This window comes from Lutjanus erythropterus, chromosome 6 (genome assembly GCF_056507025.1).
Source record: "Lutjanus erythropterus isolate fLutEry1 chromosome 6, fLutEry1.hap2, whole genome shotgun sequence".
Lineage (NCBI taxonomy): Eukaryota > Metazoa > Chordata > Actinopteri > Lutjaniformes > Lutjanidae > Lutjanus > Lutjanus erythropterus.
In genome coordinates, this window is record NC_139322.1 from 22,713,529 (window position 1) to 22,735,354 (window position 21,826).

General features: G+C 40.3%; 1 protein-coding gene across 1 annotated transcript; it reads right to left on the reverse strand.

Moving 5' to 3' along the window:
- Positions 1 to 286: 286 nt before the first annotated feature.
- Positions 287 to 8,125, reverse strand: adora1b (adenosine A1 receptor b). Its single transcript, XM_084720012.1, has 2 exons — positions 7,059 to 8,125; positions 287 to 1,660 (listed from the first exon to the last, which is right to left on the reverse strand). The coding sequence occupies exons 1-2, from the start codon at positions 7,397 to 7,399 to the stop codon at positions 811 to 813; spliced, it is 1,191 nt and encodes a 396-aa protein (XP_084576138.1). The 5' UTR covers positions 7,400 to 8,125; the 3' UTR covers positions 287 to 810.
- Between the last annotated feature and the right edge of the window lie 13,701 nt (positions 8,126 to 21,826).

Sequence of the window (21,826 nt, forward strand, 5' to 3'; positions counted from 1 at the left end):
ATGGAAGAGTTTGAGGTCGAGTCCCCTGGATTGGTTGTAGATAAATCCCTTGTAAAATGAAATGTTTTATTGTAGAACCCCCAGGGTGGGGTCTAAATGAAACCCTTGTAATATAAAAAGGTTCTCAGTGGCTTGGTAGACCCCACTAGGTGTGTTCTTGTTAGCACCCTTAGAAGAAGAAACGATTTGGGATATAACCCCAAGAGTGGGTTCTGGTTGGAACTGCTGCACCATTTAAAGATTTTCCTTTACAACCTCTCATAGTGGACTCTCTGAAAGGGTTCTGTCAGGAAGTGAAAATGTTCTCCTAGGGGGACAAGCTAAAGAAGGCTTCATGGCACCTTTATTAATAAGAGTGTACCGTAGTAAGAGATGAACCTGCTCTATTTGAACATAGAAAACATTGGATAATCTGATACTGACCAACCACAATAACTTATATTGCACATTTTGTAATGTTCACACCAACTGTTTGACCATAATGAACAAAACATTAAAGCTTAATGTCTGTTGAAGTCCATTACTAAGATAGACAGCCACTGTCAAAAACACTTCCATTATTGCAAGTTTATAGATACCCTTTTTGCCTTTTTTTTTTCTGAGCTCTGACCAAACTTCCAGTAAATCCTCCCGTCCTGAGTGATGATAAACGACCTTCCAGTGTTAGCGATCTATCATCCAGGTTGCCTCAGTCACTGCAGCATCGTAGCTCTTCACACTCCTCATGAGACTACATTCAAATGAGGAGAGAACCAATGCTCGTGCGCTGATCATTATCTTCCAAGTCATCAATCAGCTCCAGTCCTTGGCTTAGACTGCATTCTGCTCCAGTAAGGGCGGATGTTCTTTGGGTTCTTGCTGTGGTTCGGTCCCTTGGTCCTGCTGCTGCTCCTCAGGTGGTGACGGCTGCTGTGGTGTTGGATCAGAGTTTGAGATTTTTATCTGAGGTGGCTGCTGTTGAGCTGGATCAGAGTTTGGGATTTTTGTCTGAGGAGGCTGCGGTGGTGTCGCCTGCTGCAGCTCTGGATTGGGCATCTCTTTCCTGTCGCTGGGCTGAATCTCCAGAGCTGGGGTGTCCTTGCAGCAGAAGTATTGCTCCCAGATTTTCCTGAAGGCTGTGCGGAATTTCTTAATGCGGAAAGCGTAGACGATTGGGTTGACGGCAGAGTTGCCATGGGTGAGCAGGATAGCAATATAAAGGAGGACAATGGGTGTCTGACACTCAGGGCAGAAAAGGGTGATGCAGTTGATGATGTGCAGGGGAAGCCAGCTGATGGCAAAGAGAAAAAGGACCAGAGCCAGAGATTTAGCAAGATTCAACTCCTTGTCATAGTACTTGTTGGGGTCTGTGTGACTGGTGGTGAATTTCTTGCTGTTAAGTTGCTTGTGGATCATGTAGAAGATTTCTGCGTAGATGAGAAGCATGAGCAGCAGCGGAGGCAGCACCCAGCCGAAGAAGTTGAAATAGACCATGTAATCCATGCTGATGACATTTTCGAACCCGCAGGTGATGATGAGGTCAGAGCTAATGGAGCCGTTCTGCTGCAGGCGCCTCAGGTTGTTCCACCCTAACATGGGGGTGAGCCCCACGATGAACGCCACTGTCCAGCATATCACCACTGCCAGCCCCGCTCGCCGAGGGGTCACCACCCGTTTGTACCTGCAGGAGAGAACACAGTGTCATGTCAGCACTTTCTCTCATAGTACTGTCACAGCAAACATGCTTTCTTATGCACTTTCATTTTTCAAGTTGTCAGTTTTCTTGGACTGACAAAAGGGGCAATTCATATGAAAGCATTACAAAGTCCCTTGACACTTAACATACATGCTCCTTGCAGCACATATTTTCAACTGAACAAGACAAGTCTCTGCAACCTCTTATCAGTAAACCTCGCCCTTTGGAGCACTGCTGCTTTTCATGCTTCTTTAGTTCAGAACAAAACAGGGATGGTAGTCAAATAATCAGGTCCACGAGAATCATATGCCTCTGAGTTTATTGATTCCTTTAATCAATACCGGCATATGGCTGACACTTGCACATGGCAAAACAATGACGTCAAACTCATGTGTCTACACTGCTGGAAACTTGCAATTACACGAAGTCATGGTGGAAAGGCTTCTTTCTATTCTGTTTCTACACTGTGAACAAATTGATTGAAATGAGATCTCAGTTTGCGTTTTTTTTCTCTCCAGTCAATTCTGGTTGGTCAGTTACACCATTTTAAGGTCTGTTATTTCTGAATAGACTGTTGCTATGAAGAACAGACCATTGCTATGGACATAGCATATATTCCAGAGGTGAAATACCATTTTTACATAAATATTTAGTGTCAAACTTATTTTTTTTAAGTAGCTGTATAATAAGTGTGATAAAGTACAGTGAGTGGATCATTTTTGTGAAATAAACCCCTTGAGGGTGATTTAAGACCCCTCTGCTTTGTATTGGGATCCTGCATCACCCTGAGTTTATTTCACAATAATGATCAGTTGACTGTAGATTATGCCTTATTTGATACCATATAGATTAACTTTTTAAAGAACTATTTGGAAATTAAAATAACAGTTGCCAAGGCATAAAACCAAAGATCTGTTGATCTTTATAAATTGAGACTTGATAATCTAACAATGGAATAGCTGTCAGAAAAAAATATTAAATCAAAATGAATGAATGAATGAATGAATGAATTGTGAACAATTTTCCCTATGGGGACAATAAAGTATATCGTAAATGGAATCATGACACCCTAATTCAGAGTTAATTAAACAGTTGTGTTGATGCTGGAAATCTGTGCGGGCCTACTTGCACAGAAAATGATCAGGAATCAATAAAGAAATCAGTTAAGAACTGGATTGTTAATGGCATTGGTAGAAAATTTCCAGATTTTCTATTTCCAGGGCAGAACTGAATTATAGTTCTTAAAATTGTCTCAATATTACCAGATAATTTAGTGCAGGAGTATCACAAGCTGCAGTACTTGGCGAGCTACAACAGGCCTTAGAAGTCTGGCTTTTTCATTGTGTATAGTGTTTTATAGATAAGAAGCCAAAGGTAGAAAAAAGTACAAGGTGCAGAGGCTCTAAAATCTTATCACTGCTGTCCTGAGACAAAGAAATGAAACAGAGAGACTCTGCCTGATTCTTGCCCAGAGGTAGGGATGAAAACATGTTAAGTGTGTAGAGCAACAACTTATCGGTTTTGGATTAGTAATGGTTGATATTTACTGATGTTGTAATTGTAAGGGAAAAATTAGGCATCACAATAACCTAACCTTTACTTAAGTGCAGCTGGAGGCGAAACAAAACACTGCAATGTAGCCCAGCTGTTACAGGTGCCATGTCTTGGATTAGTATTGATTAGGGATGTATGTGTTAAGTTAGGTCTGTGTCTGAGGCACAGCAAGGAAATCGTTATTCACACACCGAGCCTAGGAGCTGCTCTGCTCAGAAGACATCAGATAGGTGATCTAACACCAAGGAGTGTGGGGGAAAAACAGAGAAAATCAGCACTTTGTGGTGTTACAGTCCAGCAGCAGTGGTGGAGGAAGTGTTTTATACCACATTGCAACAATACTGCAATACAAGTAAAAGTCTTGTCCTGTAACAGTGGTTTGCTATTATATATGATGATTTTGGATTAATATTACAGCTGCATTAATGTGCATGTTGCATTTTACTGCAGTAGATGTTTAAGATTGAGCTCATTTTAACTACTTAATATATGGTTGGGCAGTTTAATCTACAGCAATGCATCATATTCTGTAAGATTATTATATGTGTGTAGTGTTGCTGTCCTGTGAGAACACTGTTTCTCAAAAAGCACCAGATAATCCTGCCACTTTCAGCTTTGTGACGGTGCATTTTCCAGCTGATCCAAGAGGAGTTTCAATTTGTTTATTAGCCTTAAGAAGTAGGAGAATTTTCTCAGTTAACAAAAAAACATTTCATCTTTTAGTTTATGACAAACACTCAGATCAACACATCTAGTAATATGAGCTTGTCACTGGACAGGAAGAGGATGAAAGCTTGTAATCTGAAAAGTAACTAGTAACTAAAGCTTTCAGAAAAATGTAGTGGAGTAAAAAGCACAAAAATTGCATCTGAGATGTAATGGAGTAGAAGTATAAAGTAGCATGAAATTTAAATTAGAGCCCGACCTACATATGTTTTCCTATATGCATCTATATAAAAACTTTTTTTTTAACTACAACATAATGCAGATTGTTTTTTATTTGTTAGCGTTTTATGTATATTTGATCATTTTTCTTAATTTAGGTTTAATATGTACATTATTTCCCTCTGTTTATTTTTTTTAATTATAGTTAATAAATAGACCCCCTACCAGTTAACAAATACCCCTGAAAGTTTACTGTTTAGTGCCCTGACATCATTTTAACAACATGTTTACTGTTAAATTGTAAAATATCCTGCCTCCATTCAGTGATCACTGCAAAAAATGTCTTTATGTGAATATTTAATATTCTGTATAATGAATATTGGATGTTTTTTAATCCCTAATATTGGTATCAGCATCCACCCCAAAAATCTAGTACTTAGTAAAATAATAACATCTTGCACTTAGTTACATTCAACCACTGTATGTAAGAAAGACAATGGTAAGTTTATTATAAACTAAAAAATAATCCAGTTCTTCTAAGAAATATTGCCATAATGCAGTATTTGTGCGTTGAATTATCCTCCCTCTTGATAACAAATATAACTTCTGGGAAGGGAGAGGCATTAAAAATTCCCCATGCAGACATCATTAAGCTTGGATGGTTTTATACTTAATAAGGAGTCAAAAGCTAAATTTCTTGATAAACTGCTATCATAAGCCTGCAAGACTTAGCAGAGATTAAAGTTTGAGACTATATTCTCAGACAATAAATTCCCCTCTCCTACTAAAGCTTATCTTTTCAGCCTTTCAGCACCAGTGTCTCTGTCTTTTGTTTCAGCCTGGCATGATAAACTACGGGTGGGCCTGTGAATCAAATTGCTGACAGCAAACCTGACCTCTTTTGTGCCCCTCCAACAACAGAAAGCAACTCCACACTGTCACTGTAGGGGAGACCAGGGAGTGTGGGTGAGTTGCAACACTGTCAGTTTTACTCAATTAGAAAAGTGCTGCAGCAATGAAGATCAATATGGTACACTTCAATTTCCTTTTTGAGCTCACAGGAGAAGAGGCATGTGTCTGGGAGCAACAAAACTAAGAAAGTAAAACCTGGTATCAAGATTATTTTTGCCTGGAGTTCATTGTATCGGAGATACATCACCTAAAGTATCTATTTAAATTTGATGCTACCTTCAAGCCCACATGCTAAAACTCCTAGCTAGTGGCTACTTGGGTTGAGGATAGTTATAACAATTCATTAAAATTATGAGAATTCTTGCATTGTGTACATGTAACTCTTTGCAAACGTTAGACAAACAGAAGTGTGGGTCACGTGTGTATGTTGTCGGTTTGAGGCAGCCACCTACATTTCCACAACTGTGACAGAGACTGAATCCTTGTTTGACACATGCACATTCAGGAATACAGTCCAAACACACATACACATAAAGTGTTTTGTACGTCTGTTTAAGTTGTTAATTTTATTCAAAACTGTTTATTCTTTATTCCTCAATAAAGTCCTGGCATAAATTGGATAGTGTCTATCGTAATTCAGCAAATTACCTCTCATTGTTACATCTATCTCCAGCTACTATTACATCTCACTGCAGTAGTGGGGTAGGTTATAATAACAGAACGCTTTGTATTTGACATTTAAACAAAAAGTGCTAAAACAAAAAGTGTACTACCATCCCCGGTCTCCCCTTACTACTCTGCCACACATAGTAGAAATCATGTGGACAGAGGGCCTAATTAATGCTGTTGGTTGATCAGTCATGCTCTAGTTAGCTGTCATGTTAGTACTGGTGAGTCAGATCTGTAGGGATGGAGGATGGATGCATCCTGTGGAGTGAAACAAGACCCATGAGGAAATCAATGGCATTGAAGCTGTAGTGACTCCTGCTGTGTGTGAGGAGGCTTAAACGGTTCCATCATCAACATCACTATCACCTTTCCTTATGTCACAGGTAGTGACAATAAGTGAATAATATTTTGGCAGATGCTACTTGCACACAGGGTGGAATAGCAAATGTGGCTATTTGTACCTGGGGTGACATAGTGTGGTTATTTACACCAAGATGTATATAATCTTGCATGCCAGAGACAAGCATTCAGGCGTCCGTTATGAACAATGCTATTTGCACATGGGGTGTAGATAGTCCATGTGGCTAATAACACCTGGGGTGGAATAGCCAATGTGGCTATTTACACCCAGATGTATACAGTCTTACATGGCAGAGACAAGCACACTGGTGTCTCAAGGCAATGATGCTGTTTAAACCCAGGATGCAAATATCCAGTGTAACTAGTTACACCCACACTGCAGAGACAAACCATGTAGTCAGTGTGGCTATTTACACCCAGGGTGGAGCAGGCAGTGTGGCTAATTACACCCAGTTGTGTTTAGCCTGGTATGGTAGACAATCACCCTGTCTGTAGCTAGCGATGCTACTTGCACCCTATGTGTAAATAGTCATTGTGGCTAATTACATCCTTGGTGGAATAGCCAGTATGGATATTTACACCGAGGTGTATTTCACCTAGCATGGCAAAGACAAGCACCCTAGCAGCCATAGCCAAAAATGCTATTTACACCCAGGGTGTAATCAGCCAATGTAGCTAATTATACCGACATGTCAGAGACAAACCATGATCTTTTTCTAAACCTAAGTAGTTTTGTTGCCCAAATGTCATTAAATTGTGACTTAAAACTGAAAATATTTTTTAAACTGTAATTAATAAGTCTCAAAGTTAAGTTAACACTTTCTCCTAGTTTCTTAACAGACAACCCCTTGTCTGAGGTAGTTCTGTATTTAACTCATTCATCTACTGTAACCTTTATAGTTAAACTAAGGAGGTCAGGTGTGAATAGCCGTGTGCCTATTGTCACCCGGTGCAAATAGATGCTCCATAGAAAATTCATGTATGGACGTGAAAACCTCATTACCTGGTGGGTATCTTGACCCTGAGATAGCGGTCAATTGCAATAGCCAGGAGGGCCAGGATTGAACTTTGCGTCAGCACCAGCACTGTGCACGCCACGAGCAGGCAGCTGTAAAAGTGAGTTTTGAGTCCGATGCTGATGGTGATGGCCAGAGGGATGACGAGGGCTCCCACTGCAATATCCGCCAGAGCCAGGGAGACGATGAAACAAAACGTGGTATCTCGCAACGATTTATTAATTTTCACCGCCCAGACCACCATCACATTCCCGATCACAGAAGCCAGGGCAATCACCACCTCCATTGCTATGTAGAGCGACTCCGCTGAGAAAAGTGCTCCGGGCATCCTTGCAGATGATTATGTCCTTGATACAAAGAAGACTGATTTCAATGAAGCCAGCAGAGCGGTCCTGGATATTTTAGTCACTAGATCATTTTCAAAAGGAGCTGCGCGTCCATCAGTTCCACGGTTCCCACATTCCTGGTTATCACATATAACTTGCGAGAAAAATCAAGTTATTCAAAGTGTAAGAAGCCGTTTAACCGGCAGAAAAGCCTGTCTAAGGATGAGAGGTTTCTTCCTTTGGAGCAGGTATTGTTTTGTGCGTCGCTCCGGCTCCGTGTCCTGCGCCTCCACTTGGCTGAATACACCTGCTCCTACTGAGAGCAGCATCCTTCCCATGCGCTCCGACTCATCCAAGAGGGCGCTTCATCTTCATCAGTCCGCGTTTTAGTTATTTATTTATTTTATTGAACAAATCAGGATTTAACAAAGCAAAAAATAAACTATGTTCTTGGATGAAAGCGCGCACGGTTGCAGCTCCTGCGCAAGCGGGTAGTGCCCCCTCTTTCTCCTCCTCGCTGTGCTTTCTGTAAGTGCTATAATGCAACTGCTGAAGATAGCCGTGTGATTTTCTCGCCTTGTTTTTGTTCCACTCAGATGTGCAGTCTTTGTTTCTGTTAAATATATATGTCCGGGGTCACTGTGTCTTTCAGTGGGTGCGACAGCTTCCATGCAGAAATAAATAAATGCCGCTGCTGTAGTGTTCTGCGGGACCGTCCCAAGCTAGAAGTCAGGTAGTGCAGAGGTGATCTGAATCACACTTATTTTTTATGTAACACCATGCACGCCTGTCTCCCACGCCCTTTCACATGCTGATGGACCTTGCTCGGTTTGAGCATTGTTCTGATAAGAGGTGAGGCAGGGAGCTGCCACAGCTGACAGAAAAATAACACAGATAAAGCTAATGAAAATGGCTTTGTAGCTAAGAAACAAGTATCTTAGTGATAAAGGACTGAGTAAACAGTGGCACAATTATGGAAACAAACACACAATATGAATACCATTTCTGTGTGTGTTCCCCCTTTCCTATCATACACTTGATTTAATTCAAAACACCTCAGAGAAGCATAAATCTGTAACAAAAATAGATATTCAGGTCATTCCAAATATATTCATGTGCTTCAGACTTCAAAGACCTTCTCTCTGAGCCTCAGGCCAGCCCCCACCCTCCAAACTTAAATCTATAACAACAGGACTGGAAACCTTAATTTAGGTCTATTGATCAGTGTCTTAAAATAATCTACAGCTTTCTAAGACTTTGTTGCACCAATTAAGTTTTGTTTCAATCCATATGTAATTTTTAAGCAGAGCTCTGCACAATTAAAAACTAAACTCAGTTACATAAATCCAAGCTTATTGATTTAAACTGGAATTAAATAGAGTTTACTTAATATGTAGATGCTTGCTTACCCAAATTAAATTAATAACTAAAGAATAAATGTGATTGTTGTCAGGACCAAGCTGGTAAGTATAAAAGGGGCAACTATGTTAACCTTTGCTGCTCTGTATTCCTTAATAAACCATTATATTGTTTGCTAACTAGCTAAAAAGTCATTTTTTAAAAAATGTTATATTGCTTGCTAGCTAACTAAAACATTAACATACACCACACCACATAACATTATTTTTATAATAATAGTTATTTTACACTAGCCAGCTAAGGTTGTAGAAGAATAAAAACTAAATTGAAATTTAAAGAGAGGTTTAAATTTAATCTTCATTTTAATCTAGTTTAATAGTTTGGTGCAACATAATTTTAAATTAAATCATGCTTTATTTGGGTTTAAAAAATAATCCTTGTTGGTGCAACCCAGCTTACGAGGCTTGTGAAGAGGATATTTTCTCCTTCACACTTTAACCATTCAGGAGTAGGATCCCACTGACACGATATCCTGTCATGTCATTTTCTGAAGAACATACAATGAACCTTGAGCAGCCAAGCACTGCAAACACAAAGTGTGAACTAAGCATTGGCATCTTGCACTCCCTCGCTGGGGATCAAAGGTCAACAGCAGGCAGCAGCGTGAGCTCTCTGACCGTGGCGGCAGGATCTCTATTTTCACACCCAAGCAGAAATGACTGTGTAGACTGGATGTGGAGGCATCCCAGATGGTGCTCCGTACTCATTCACTGTATCGTATGTGATATGAAAGAAGGCAGGGTGGAAGAGACTTGACATGTGATTCACAGTGAAACAAAAACAAAAGGGAAAGCAGGGTAGTAGTGTGGTCTGGCTTGCCAGGAGTCAGCAGGCGCTCCGCTGAAGACAGCTTCCATCTGCGATCAGCTTTACAGTCACATATGTCAGCAGGCGGTCTAGAGGTCAGCCAATATACTCTGAAAAGGAAGCAGCCATATGGTCTGCTCGCAGTGATTGGCATCACACCCACTTGTGACAGTTAATGAGCATAAGCATGGTGGTAATGCAAGAGAAATCAATCATTATAGAGCAAATGTTGTGAGCTAACACACTTACAGTTGACAATTAAAAAACAGATTCTGAATGAATTCACTATTAACTTCTTTCACCATCAAGGTTACATTTCCATCCTTCCTTGCACTTTTTCAGTTATTTATCAGTTTGTATGAATTCCACTGTCATAGTTCGACAAGCCTCAGTTGAGAGAAGCAAAAGGATGGGGAAAGAGGCTTATTCCATCATTTCAGGCTGCTGTTTTCTAATTGTGTTTCTCCTTTTAGCAGCTTACAGACTCAGAGCAGGGAACACAGTCATGCTCAACATGGCCTCCACAGACCTGATAATACTGTTTAGGCTTGTTCACAGTCACTGTTTTCGCTGAGGACATCGCTGCAACCTGACAATGTGTGAGAACATTCCCTTTATCTCATACAGACTTCCTAAAATAGCTCAACTTTGCTGACTATCAGGGGCTTTCGGGGATGAATTCTAACAGCCCTGAAGTACTTCTATGACTAACAATTCAGTTCCAGTTACTGCCATGTCCACAGAGTAAGAAAACGAGATGCTTCAGTAAATGCTTGCCAATTGCAGAGTGTGTAACCACTGAAGTGCTTCGGTTTTATGAGACAGATTCTACAGTTTGATGCGCTTTTCTTGCAGAGTCCAGGACCAAAGATACCTCAGCAGTAACAAATGGTCACAGTTTAAATACTATAGGGATGTCAGTTATAACCCCATCAACTGGTAGCCTAACTAACCAAATAATTTGCAAGAAAAAATGCAATATGACATGAAATACAAGAGGCATCTATTGTCCCAGTGTCACCGCCACATCAACACAAGAGGTTGACTGACAACCCCTGACCGACGAAGATGCTAACAGACAAAGGATTGGATTTTCATTCTTTTCCTTTCCCACTACCACAGTAATACTGGCGATCTGTCCTAATCCCAGAAGAATGACTAGCATTACTGTCAAAATAAATAGAGCTCATTTATTTTAAAGGTGCATATTTCTTTATTTAAAAAATTATCTATTTTAATTATGATTCCCAACCATGCCAGCTCCCGTTGACTGTTTTCTTGTCCCAGTCCCACAGAATTCCTGAAAAAAGTCTCTAATGAGGAGCACACCTGAGTGCATAGATCTGTTAGTCAGCACTGATGAAGTGACAGGTAGTTGAGCTCATTTTAACTCATCCTTCTTCTCCTTGAAGTCTGTCTCAATCACAGACCTCCCTAAAAACTTGATATTTCACCTGGATAGGTTTGGTTTTGCAGGATGCAGCAGTGCACGCTTCGGTGAGCTTGGTACCTTTTTCAGCCCTTGCTCTGCGTACGCAACAAAAACATTAGCCTTTTACTTATGACAATTGAATTTATGCTTCAAAATCTTAGCTTATTTTCTGTTCTATTTAAAAATCCAATGGAAAAAACCCTTTTTGTTTTAACCAGAGTGATGCTAACCTCCATGTTGGTGAAAAAATTTGTCATCCCTGCAGCACTCTATAGACAGACTTGCGTAACCTGTCAAAAATATTCCCAGTGGTTAACCAATTAATGGTTAACCTTTGACATCACTTCAAAAACCTGGCTGAGTTTCTGGACTGGTTTGAACTTGTAAAAGGGAAGATGTTTGGTTGTGAGGTCCACTGCTTTTAACAAAACCTTTTTTTTTCATTAAATGCAAATAATTCTGAGATGACAGAAAGGTCCACTAATGGGCACAGACACAGTGGGACGTCCTCACAGCCTGTGAAGCACATCAACCTTTTTGCTCTGACATAGCAATTTATCTGAAGTCTTGAACTGCCTGGATGAAGAACCACACACTGAACCATGTCCATATTCAAATGAGAAAAGATCACACTGAATTCTTCCCCAGTGTCTTGTCAACTGAACTGAGTTCAAATACAATATTGCTTGGCCGTTTAAAAAAAAAAAAAAAAGCGCCAGCAATGAACTGCAGTGGTGTTCTCAGCGGACTGCTGAACTAGACTGCTACAACATTATTAAAACTGCCAAAGACATTGGGACCTCGTCCTATTAGCCAGGCCTCTCTCCAGGAAAACAGTTTAGCCATTTCGAAAAAGACTAAGGGCCATCGAGGAATACAATTGCAGTGTTATTACAAGGGATATTCCAGGAAAAACAACACAAGATGGATAGCCCCGGCCCAGGCCTCGCTCAGAAGACCTTCAATGAAAATCTCAGATAGGAGGCAATATGAGAACACTCAAGCACTCACATGTATCCCCTGGACGATCGAACGAGCATCCGAACAGCCTCTAAACTGTTGTAGCTCCTGGGAATGAACGTGGCCCTCTGTAATTTACATGGAAATTCTCCAGAATGTGAAGCTTCTGAGGAAAACAAAATAAATATGGACTCAGGCATTGTGATCTCTTCCACAGGAACACTTTATTTCCACACAAACACAGCCATTAACTCAGCTTGTTTCGCCCACACAATTAATATACATTTTATAACGTTTTATATTATTAAAATCGAGGCCAAGTTTGTTTTCAGCCTTTGCTGTAGTTGACATCCCTTACACCATCATTATTATTCTAAACTTGTGTCTTCCATTCTGACTTCTTTTAGGCTGCCATCTTCACATCTGGCCAGGGACTATAGATAAAATGGAATATGAGGATATCTACAGAATTTATTGCCTCAGGAATAGCAGATTTCATATTACTGAATGAGTGATTTTATGAATAGAAATGCTGAACAAACATATTTGTCATGATTAAATTTGACAATATCCATGTGACCCAGATTATGAGTTACACTGCTACTGAACCACAGCCGCCAAACGTATCAACAGTAGCAGCGTGCATCTTCTCATGGACAAGAAATTGCAATTCAACTGAGGAGAACGCCATTGATGTTCACATCCCACATTATCACGGACATGAGTCTCTACTCCATGAGTAGATGCACGCTTCCTTCTGCATGGTGATATAGTTGTGTACGGCAGAAAAAAAAAATCCTGTATGCTCACAACAAGGTCACAACAAGGTCTTTGGGTTATTTTGAGTAACTGGGTCATGATTCCAGGAAAGAGACATTGCTGCTGAGTTTTTTTAAAATGTATTTTCATGTAAGAGTAAACATGTATTTTTGATTTGAGAGTGAGTTATCTCTTTAAGCTAGTTTCAGTCCTGATTGCCGAGTGTTACTGTGGCTCGTCTGGAGCACATAATCATAACCTGCATGTGAAAAGTACTTCACTCAGAGGAAATAACCTTGTGTACACACTGATTTTGGTGTAAGAGTTCCTCTCAGAGCTGCCAGCTGGCTGTTCCACGTCACCATCGCCTGCTCCAGACCCACAGTGTGCTCTGGAAATTAACCACCACATCCACTCGAAGCTTGAGCTGACAGGGTGAAAATGAAAAATGTCAACAGCTAATCCAGCAGCTTGCTGTCTGGTATAATACAAAAAGCCCTCCGATGATCAGAAACAGGATTTTTTTGATGTGTGACTCTTTTAATGTAGCCAGCTGATGAGTTTTTATGAAATAACATACTTGACTAGCACGGCCATAGCCAGGATTTTAGAAATACAGGGGTCACGAGCCTGCTGACAATTTGGACACCTGCCAAAAAAAACATAATTTCCTGGTTTTAATTAATTGAAATTCATTAAATCATTCAAGTATATTCTTTGCAAATGTTACAGCTAAAGGCTGTAGATTTCAAGCCTGTCTTGACCTTGCCATGATTTGAGATGTTCTGGAGGAAAAATACTAAATCCCCCTAAATTTTGTTTAACTTTTCTGCCAGAAAGAAGACATATAAATAAATATAAAATAAAATAAAATAAAAATAAGCCTTAAAAACAGTTGAAATTTCAGGTAGCTGTAGTCCACCCTGTAATCTTCGGAAGCAATAGGAGGAGGAGTTAAAGGAGTAGTTTAACAATTTGGAAAATATTTGTAAAATAAGTATCGAGAAAGCAAGTCATTAGCCTAGTGTACGATAAAGACTGGAAATGGGTGGAACAGCTAGCCTGGCTCTGTCCAAAAGTAACAAAATCAATCTACCAGCACCTCTAAAGCTCAGAAACACACTATATATCATATGTCCAGTTATTATGTGTGAATGATAATAATTGTAACTAATAATTGTGAATGATAATAATTGTGACTAAAAGTATACAAGAATCTGACTGCGAATAATAACAATTGTGATTAATAACACACAAGAATCTGTTTCTGAAATTGTATTAAACTGTCTTGCAACTATGTTGTACCAACTCGAGTTCATGCACAGGTCAACGAGACATATTGTGGAAATAGGAACATAACAGGATGTTGGACAGTACAGAAAGTCTCAAAATGATCATAGCAGAGACATCTGACCCAGACAGACACTCACACAAAAGAGGAACTAGCACTCATCATTTCATTACAGACAGACCCTACCCATGTACGTACCCACACAGTCTGATAATCTGCAGGGAAAGCACCTACACACACACACCCAGGATGCATGCGTTGATCACGCAACATATAGGCCAATGAGACATACCAAAATAAGTAAACAACCAATCAGGGCACGACACAACCCCAAAAGAGAAGAGTACAAGATACAGTACCCCTAGACACGAGTTAGATCTCTCTCGGTACTCGTACTTGACCTGTGCTGAATTGATCTCCGCGCTCTGCAGACCGTGAATAAATGCTGTTGCTTCAATCCTCGATTCTCTGACTGTTTTCTTCACCACATCAACGGATTCGGTGAGGCAACCAGTAGAAATTTCCTGCCTCAACATATGCTAAGCTAAGCTAACCAGCTGCTTGCTGTAGCTTCATATTAACTGTACATACATGACGGTGGTATCTATGTTCTCATCTAATGCTCAATAAGAAAATGAATAAGCTTGTTTCCCAAATTGTCAACATATTTCTTTAATGATGTCTTGCACGTTAGATTAGGTCATATTTTTGAACCACTGAAATACCATCATCCCCACTATTTTCAGGTGGGATTCGGTTAATTTTAGCGTTTAGCACACCTACTGTTTGCACCTTTCAAAACCATCAATGCAGCTTTTCTTTTTTTTTTTTTGCTAGGTACTTGACAAAGGAATGAGTAAGTTAAGCCTCCTGGAGGTCTTTAGAAAAGGCCAACTTTCCCTTCAGCATGACAGCTAACTGTTAGCATACTGACAGGTTCTGTCAGAAAGAGCCACAAGATAAACATCTAGGTAGCAATTGTAATATTATAATAATTATTTTAATTGTTGTGAAAACCGAGCCAATGTAGTGGACGCTGAAAAACGTGATATTTTAGTGTTTTGTGGATATTTGTTTGGACTTGGGACACCAAGCTTGAAACCAGGATGTCTGGTCACCACTGTATCTTACATATTTGGCCACCATGCAAAATAATCATGTCTGTGTGTTGCTCTTATATGGTAGTTTCTCCTTTAGGTGATTCCCCAATAGAGCATGACTTGGGATTCCCCACGGTGTTTTTGTCTCTGACTGTTTATAACTGTGTATTTGTGTGTGTGCTGAAATGTGAAGAGACGAGCCACTCTAACAGAAAATCTAAACCCAAACCACAGGCTCCCTAATGCAGCTCTGTGGGGAGGGTGCCTCGTACGTCATCCAATACCAGCAACAAATAAGATTACTGTGCAGAAAATACTGTATCTCCAACAGCTCTTCACTTCAATCTCTGCCTCTCACAAACCGTCAAGGTTAAATATATAATTCATATCTTTCACACTTTGCATGTTGACATTTTTAATATTCTGCTGAATCGCCCACCCTTCTTACTGATACGCTGTTGATTTGGGTGAAAAGCGTCTTGCACAGACAGCTTTACAGTAAAAAGCTCTCCAGCAGCCTACACACCAATCATAGAATTACATTCAGAGCTATTTGTAGACAAATGTGTTTAAAAAAAAATGTAGGTGAGAAACCCACATCCTGTTTTCATGCAGGTGGTTGAGATGGCTTTACTGCACTTTGTGTTGCTTGGTGCTATTTTTGATATCACTTAAATTGGCCACCATGGGCCTGTTGCAGCCGATGCTAACAATGTAGAAAAGAGTTATGATTAGTCTCAATTTCTCCTCATGGGTACAAACATATTGAAAGGCCTCCGGATCTGGATAATGAGGGGGAATATTCAATGTCTTCTCCAATATGTGCTCCTATTACTGTGGCATAACAATAATTGGAGGCACTTTGACGGCAGCATGTACAGTAACATGCCTCCCATGATCACAGCTTGTACATGAAATATTGATGCTCTATATTATATCGGCCGTTGACTGCAAATTTCTAATTTGTCAACAAAGGTGATAATTAGGCTACAATGTGTAATGGTATGTTCTGTGTTTATCACTGCATAAACAAGCCTCACAATATACAATTAGATCACTGCGTCTTCAGAGGAGGTGAGAGGAATAAAGCCAGACCTGAATAATTGCGGCTTTCAAAACACATGTCAGCACTTCTCTTTGAAATCAGCCTCTTGTTCTCGTTTCCTCTCTCGGCTTGGCGTATAAAGGCAACATAAAGGAAACTGGTGAAGAATCAGCGAAAGGAAAAAGAATATAATTAGATAGAGGAGTAGGAGAGAGGCATCACTTAGAGCTCCGTGCAGTGACCAGATAGATGAGAGCGGAGATGAAAGGAAATGAAGGGAGAGGTGGAAAAAATGTGTGGGTTAATGACAAAACTCTGAATCTAATCTATTTGAGAGGTGTGGTCAATCCCGAATCAAAGGACTCAACATGGCCTCTTGTGCATTTATCGCTTCCGAATGTCAGAATGTCTTTTAAGTCACAGCTGTTGTCGGCCCATTTCGCTGTGATGTTCCTTTGAAAAGACGCTTTGGAAAAGCGAGTCCTGACGAGTGAACGAAAACTGGGTCAAACGTGTAGTTTTGGCTCTCTGTGGAAGAGGACGTTGTGCTGCAGCCTCAGCTCTCTTTGATGTCGGCTCGGTGAATTTGGAGGCTGTCAGGATCCAGTGTTGTAAAAGAAAGAATTAATAATCAAGTCTAATTCTATACAAGGATGCATAGAGAGGCGCTGGTATATTTAGTGTGTAGAGTCTGCATACTAAAGGCTGTGTGTTTGAATTTTGGGTGCTCATACCCATCTCTGTGCCATACAGTGAAATTGGGTTGGGCCTGTAGCTCACGGTTTATCATGCACAACAGTTTGCATGCCACTAATCACACTCTGACACACTTTGGGGATGATGCAACATAAACAAACATATTCTAGATGCTGCTGATTAGATGGATAGGAAGCATTTCATCTCCTAATTTATTATGATGTGTGTGTGCGTCAGAGTTTGCCTAATTGTCTAGAGCCTGTGTCATGCATAATAATAATAGTGACTGCCCTTTTATTAATTCTCGAAACTGTACTGCTTGATTGACCAAAGGCAGACAACGCAGTGTTTACTCAATGAGGTCTGGCTAGGGCTGTAATAGTCACCACAATTTTGAAATACTGAACTATTGACAAGCCAACCACAGGTGATGGCAAGCAACCGCAACAACCACAATGTTCATGTTTTTTTCTTTTTTTTCATGACTTGACACCAGCTGTCCGTGACCCGACTTCAAGCTTGGAAGCTGTAAGTTTTTATGTTTTATGTTTTGGTGTTTATTTCATAAGTTAACCTGTTGAACACAGCATTAGGATACTGCACAGCTAGCATGGCTACTACAGGCTGGGGCAATGTTGGACTAATGTTGTAGCACAATCAAGAGAAACTGTTAACATAAAGCCTCATTTGAAGCCAACTAAACAAAAGCAGCAGGAGGGTTTTTCATGTTGCTCCTCTTGGAACTGCAAACTGCAGGTTCTGCTCTGTGATCCTTGTCGCTGCTGTGTGTTTGTGTTTGTGTTGCTGCTCCGTGTAAATATACTTGCTGGATGTACCCTGGAGGTAACAAAATAGCTGAAAAAAAGTCAAACTGCAGGAATTCATTTGCAACATATTGTTACTCTGACTGGCACCCAGTAGCTAGCATACACAGATCATACAGGTTTTAAATTGCAAAAACATTTAATAACTGGTGCTAAAAACGCACAACGCACTACTGGTGAGCCATCCTAAATAACTGCAGGGGAAATACCATCAACAGGACACCCTAAATACATCCATATATTTTTCTGAAGCTCCAAAATGACTGATGCCCATACATGACATCTGCAGATTGTTCAGATTCACACGATCAAAAGGAAAAACATCTATTGACTTCGATCACTATGTGCCCTTCTGTTTAGAACTTCAATCAGGCCAAACTTACTTGCATTTTAATGACTATTTTCTAACCAGTTAGCCATCAAGTCACATTATTTACTGTGTACACTCACAGTCCCAGATAGAACAAACGTATTGATTTTGGTGACCCTGTGGCCCACTAAAACTACAATTTTTGTCCCCTTGAATGACCATTCTGTCAACTACTAGGTAAACTGATTATATAAATAAGAGAATTATTATTCCTTTGCTTCTCTGCATCAATATATTCAATTGATTCCTCATTTCCTCCTTCCCACACCATGTATAATCCAAGAAACGTTTCCAGCTCATTCTACTTAACTCACGAATGTTCCGCATTGCGTGTGTTTGTGGTGTTGACATACATGTTATTTAATTGGTGTGTACTGTATTTTTCACACAGTTCACAGATGTTCTCCTCATTCCTGCGTGGGTTTCTCCACCCACAGTCCAAAAGCATTAGGTTAGGTTAATTGTCAACTCTAAATTGCCTGTAGGTGTGAATGCGAGGGTGAATGCGGGTGGCAGTCGCTCACATTGTGGAGACTTTAGACCCAGAGGCTTCAAGTCCAGCACTGGTAGCTGGAGAGGTGCCAGCTGAGCAGGGCACCAAACCACCATCTGCTTGGGGCCTATGTGTATGTAAACTATAATGGAGCTAATTTCCCCCTTAGGAAATAATAAGGACATTCCACTTCCTCTTTTTCTGAATAGTTTCTATGTATCAGCCCTGGCGACCTGTCCAGGATGTACCATTCCAGCAGCGATCAGCTCCAGCCCCCCACTAGGTGGATAAATCTGATGGATGGAGGGATATATTTGTCACACAGCTGTGCAGGAGGAATATATGTTTTCCAGTCTCCATAAAACAGCCTACCACCAACAACTTTTGTGGATTTGTTGGTATATAAGAAGAGCAACCTTAAGGCCAACATCTGCTTCTCCTACAGAATAAATGAGGCAGGACACTTTTACTTCAGTGGATACGTGCTGCATTCACATCACACGCCAGCCTGCAAGGTTTGCTGCAGCATTTTTCCTGTTCACCACCTCTCAGACGTGAGAATCCCTGACTGAAATGTGGTGCGGTAGATATGTAAAAGAAAGTTATGTGGGTTCTCTGAAGCTATGGTGTAAACACTGTGGGCAAGACAGCATTTCTTACCTTTACCGCCTCCAGCGATGACAAATCTCTATGCATAAGACAGTATGTTTCGTGCAAATAGCAGTCTGCCTGTCTTACTGCTCCTGTTATCCAGATAAGACTGGGGAATATAAAAGTGCCGGTAACACTAAAAGATATCCAGAATTGTTCCTCAGTCTGGCAGTGCAGTTTACATGTAGGCACTTCAGACAGCAATACCCTCCTCGGCCTCTCTATTAAAATTGGTTAGCCCCAGGGGAAAAAAATATATTACTATCTGTTATACTTGAAAACAAACAACCACTCGACTGAAGAAGGAGGCAGGAGAGGTTTGTGCAAATTGTTTTTAGTAAAAGACACATTTCTTCCCCATCATTTTTTTATAGCGTGTCCACTGTTTTTCCTGAAAGGAATACTGAGAATTGATTTTAAATGGTCCTCTGCCTCTTGCCACCCTGAGTTCTTTCAAGCCATCTAAGGCCTGAGAGGAGGCGTAATAGTTTATTAATGAGATAAATTCCTGCACCCTATGGCCACTTGCCATTTCAATTTAAGAGCAAAATTGCAAATGAGGGAAATTGTTGGCGGATCTGGCATTATAAAGCACCATTTGGAGAGTGGTGACTATGTGTGTGTGTTTACACAAATGGGAAGGCTAAATATTGGAGCTAAGACAGGAAATAATTATAGCAATGTGAAATGCATTATTCTAGCTTGTGTGTGGATGCTGGAAAGCGCCAGGCAATAAAAAGACTTCTGCAGCGTGAGCGCTTCTGTCACTGGGTGGGGGGATAAAATCCCAGTGAGATATGAGTATGCATTATTAACATTCAGAAGAGAATGAGCATAGGCATCATTTTAGTCTATCATTTGAATTGTCATGTTTAAATTATCAAGGCAATCATCAGTGTGCATGCTGCCCTGCATCTTTAAACTGAAATAGACTTCATTAGTTTTAGCTTTGATTAATTTAATGTAAGCAGGCTTAATTGAGCTTTTAAATCACAGACCAGTTTAATTGAGGAGGCTGGCAATGAATGAGTTTTAATGTAAGAGGCCAGAGAGCAGTTTTAGAGGCAGGATGTAAACAATCATGTAGGTGGTCATCTCGTCGTGGTGAGTTCAATTTTGACTTGATGGTCATCCATCCATCCATAACAAGAATAATAATAATCTTTATTGTTCATAAATGTGGAAATTTGCCTTCAGCTTCAAAGGTTGGTTTAAAAACACATCACATGAAATTACAATTACACAGTAATAACAGAACATGCACAGAGCAGACAGCAGCAGCTTTATATCGTCTACCTGACAGCAGTTTTATAAATTCTCTGTCCCAATATCACTTCTAAATAGATTTTGGAATTGATAATACATATTTAATAGAAGCCAACTAGTGGTTCATGCCACTATGTGGCTGTTCAATATGTGTACATCTGTGGCAAACACATCACAGGTTATTAAAAACGACCTTACTAGTAAATGACGTGTGCTGATTGTGTCTGTATATCGAAGCGAATCAGAAAAGAGTCTTGGTGATGGTGCAATTAAAGTTTTTAATGTGAAAAAATATGGTCCTACCAGAAAACACCAGCTTTTAGAATGCAGTTTGGTTTACCAGTCTGTCCACTCGCTGGGAGCAGAGGGTATTTCCACGTTAATAATTCACATAGATTGAGCTGACCTGCCTTCTGATAATGAACCTTGTAAACAGCCTAAAGTACAGTAGAAGTGGGGCTAAAGCCGACCTGTTACCTACTTCTCTCCGCTCATAGTAAAAGCTGGCTTAATAAGCACAAACTGCTATGAAAATAGAGATAGCGGCTCCACATGCACCCATGCATCCATCCAAACTTTTGTACAGTCAAGTCTTTCTGATTGACTGATTGATAATGATAAAGGCTCACTTGTTCACAGATTGAGATGTTCATATTGGCAGGTCTTTTTCCTTTCTGTCACCAACGATGAATATTTGCCAACACGTGCAACACCAGCACAGATTGGTTTGACTGTGCTCCCCGCTAAGAGGTTACAGTACACAGTATATACAGTGTGTGTTGTCCTATTCGCATGTATTATTTCCATATGCAAATTGCTTCGTGGCTTTGCATGTTTATGAGAAATTTTCTCTGATTACTACTTGACCCGGTGACCATCACAGTGCATGTGACAGCCATGCAAAAGCTCTTGATTAAATGCTTTGTTCAGAGGCAAAAGCGTTCCCTATGCACTGATGTGTGTGCCCTTCATCATCCACCACTCTCCATCATCTACCAACCTCCATATGGGAATTCATGTTTGTTTCTATGGCAACAGATATCAATGCAGGAATTCATGCATTCTAAAATTTTTGGTAGAGAGAACATTACAGACTCACACAAACACACACACACACACACACACACACACACACACACACACACACACACACACACACACACACACACAGTAAACTCTTATTAACTGTAGTAAAGTCAAACTGAATGTTTTAGCTGATGGTGACACAGGGTAGGAGAGATAAACACCTAGAAAAACAGATGATACTGCTGTTCCAAAACCACCCAGTGAGCATTTTTCACCTCATTTGTCCTCAA

What these genes read in the sequence shown, in the direction of transcription:
- adora1b (XM_084720012.1), bottom strand. Translation starts at nt 7,399, where the DNA reads ATGCCCGGAGCACTTTTCTCAGCGGAGTCGCTCTACATAGCAATGGAG. An exon ending in AGGGTCAAGATACCCACCAG is followed by an intron (nt 1,661 to 7,058) that starts GTAATGAGGTTT and finishes TCTCTCCTGCAG; the next exon opens with GTACAAACGGGTGGTGACCC.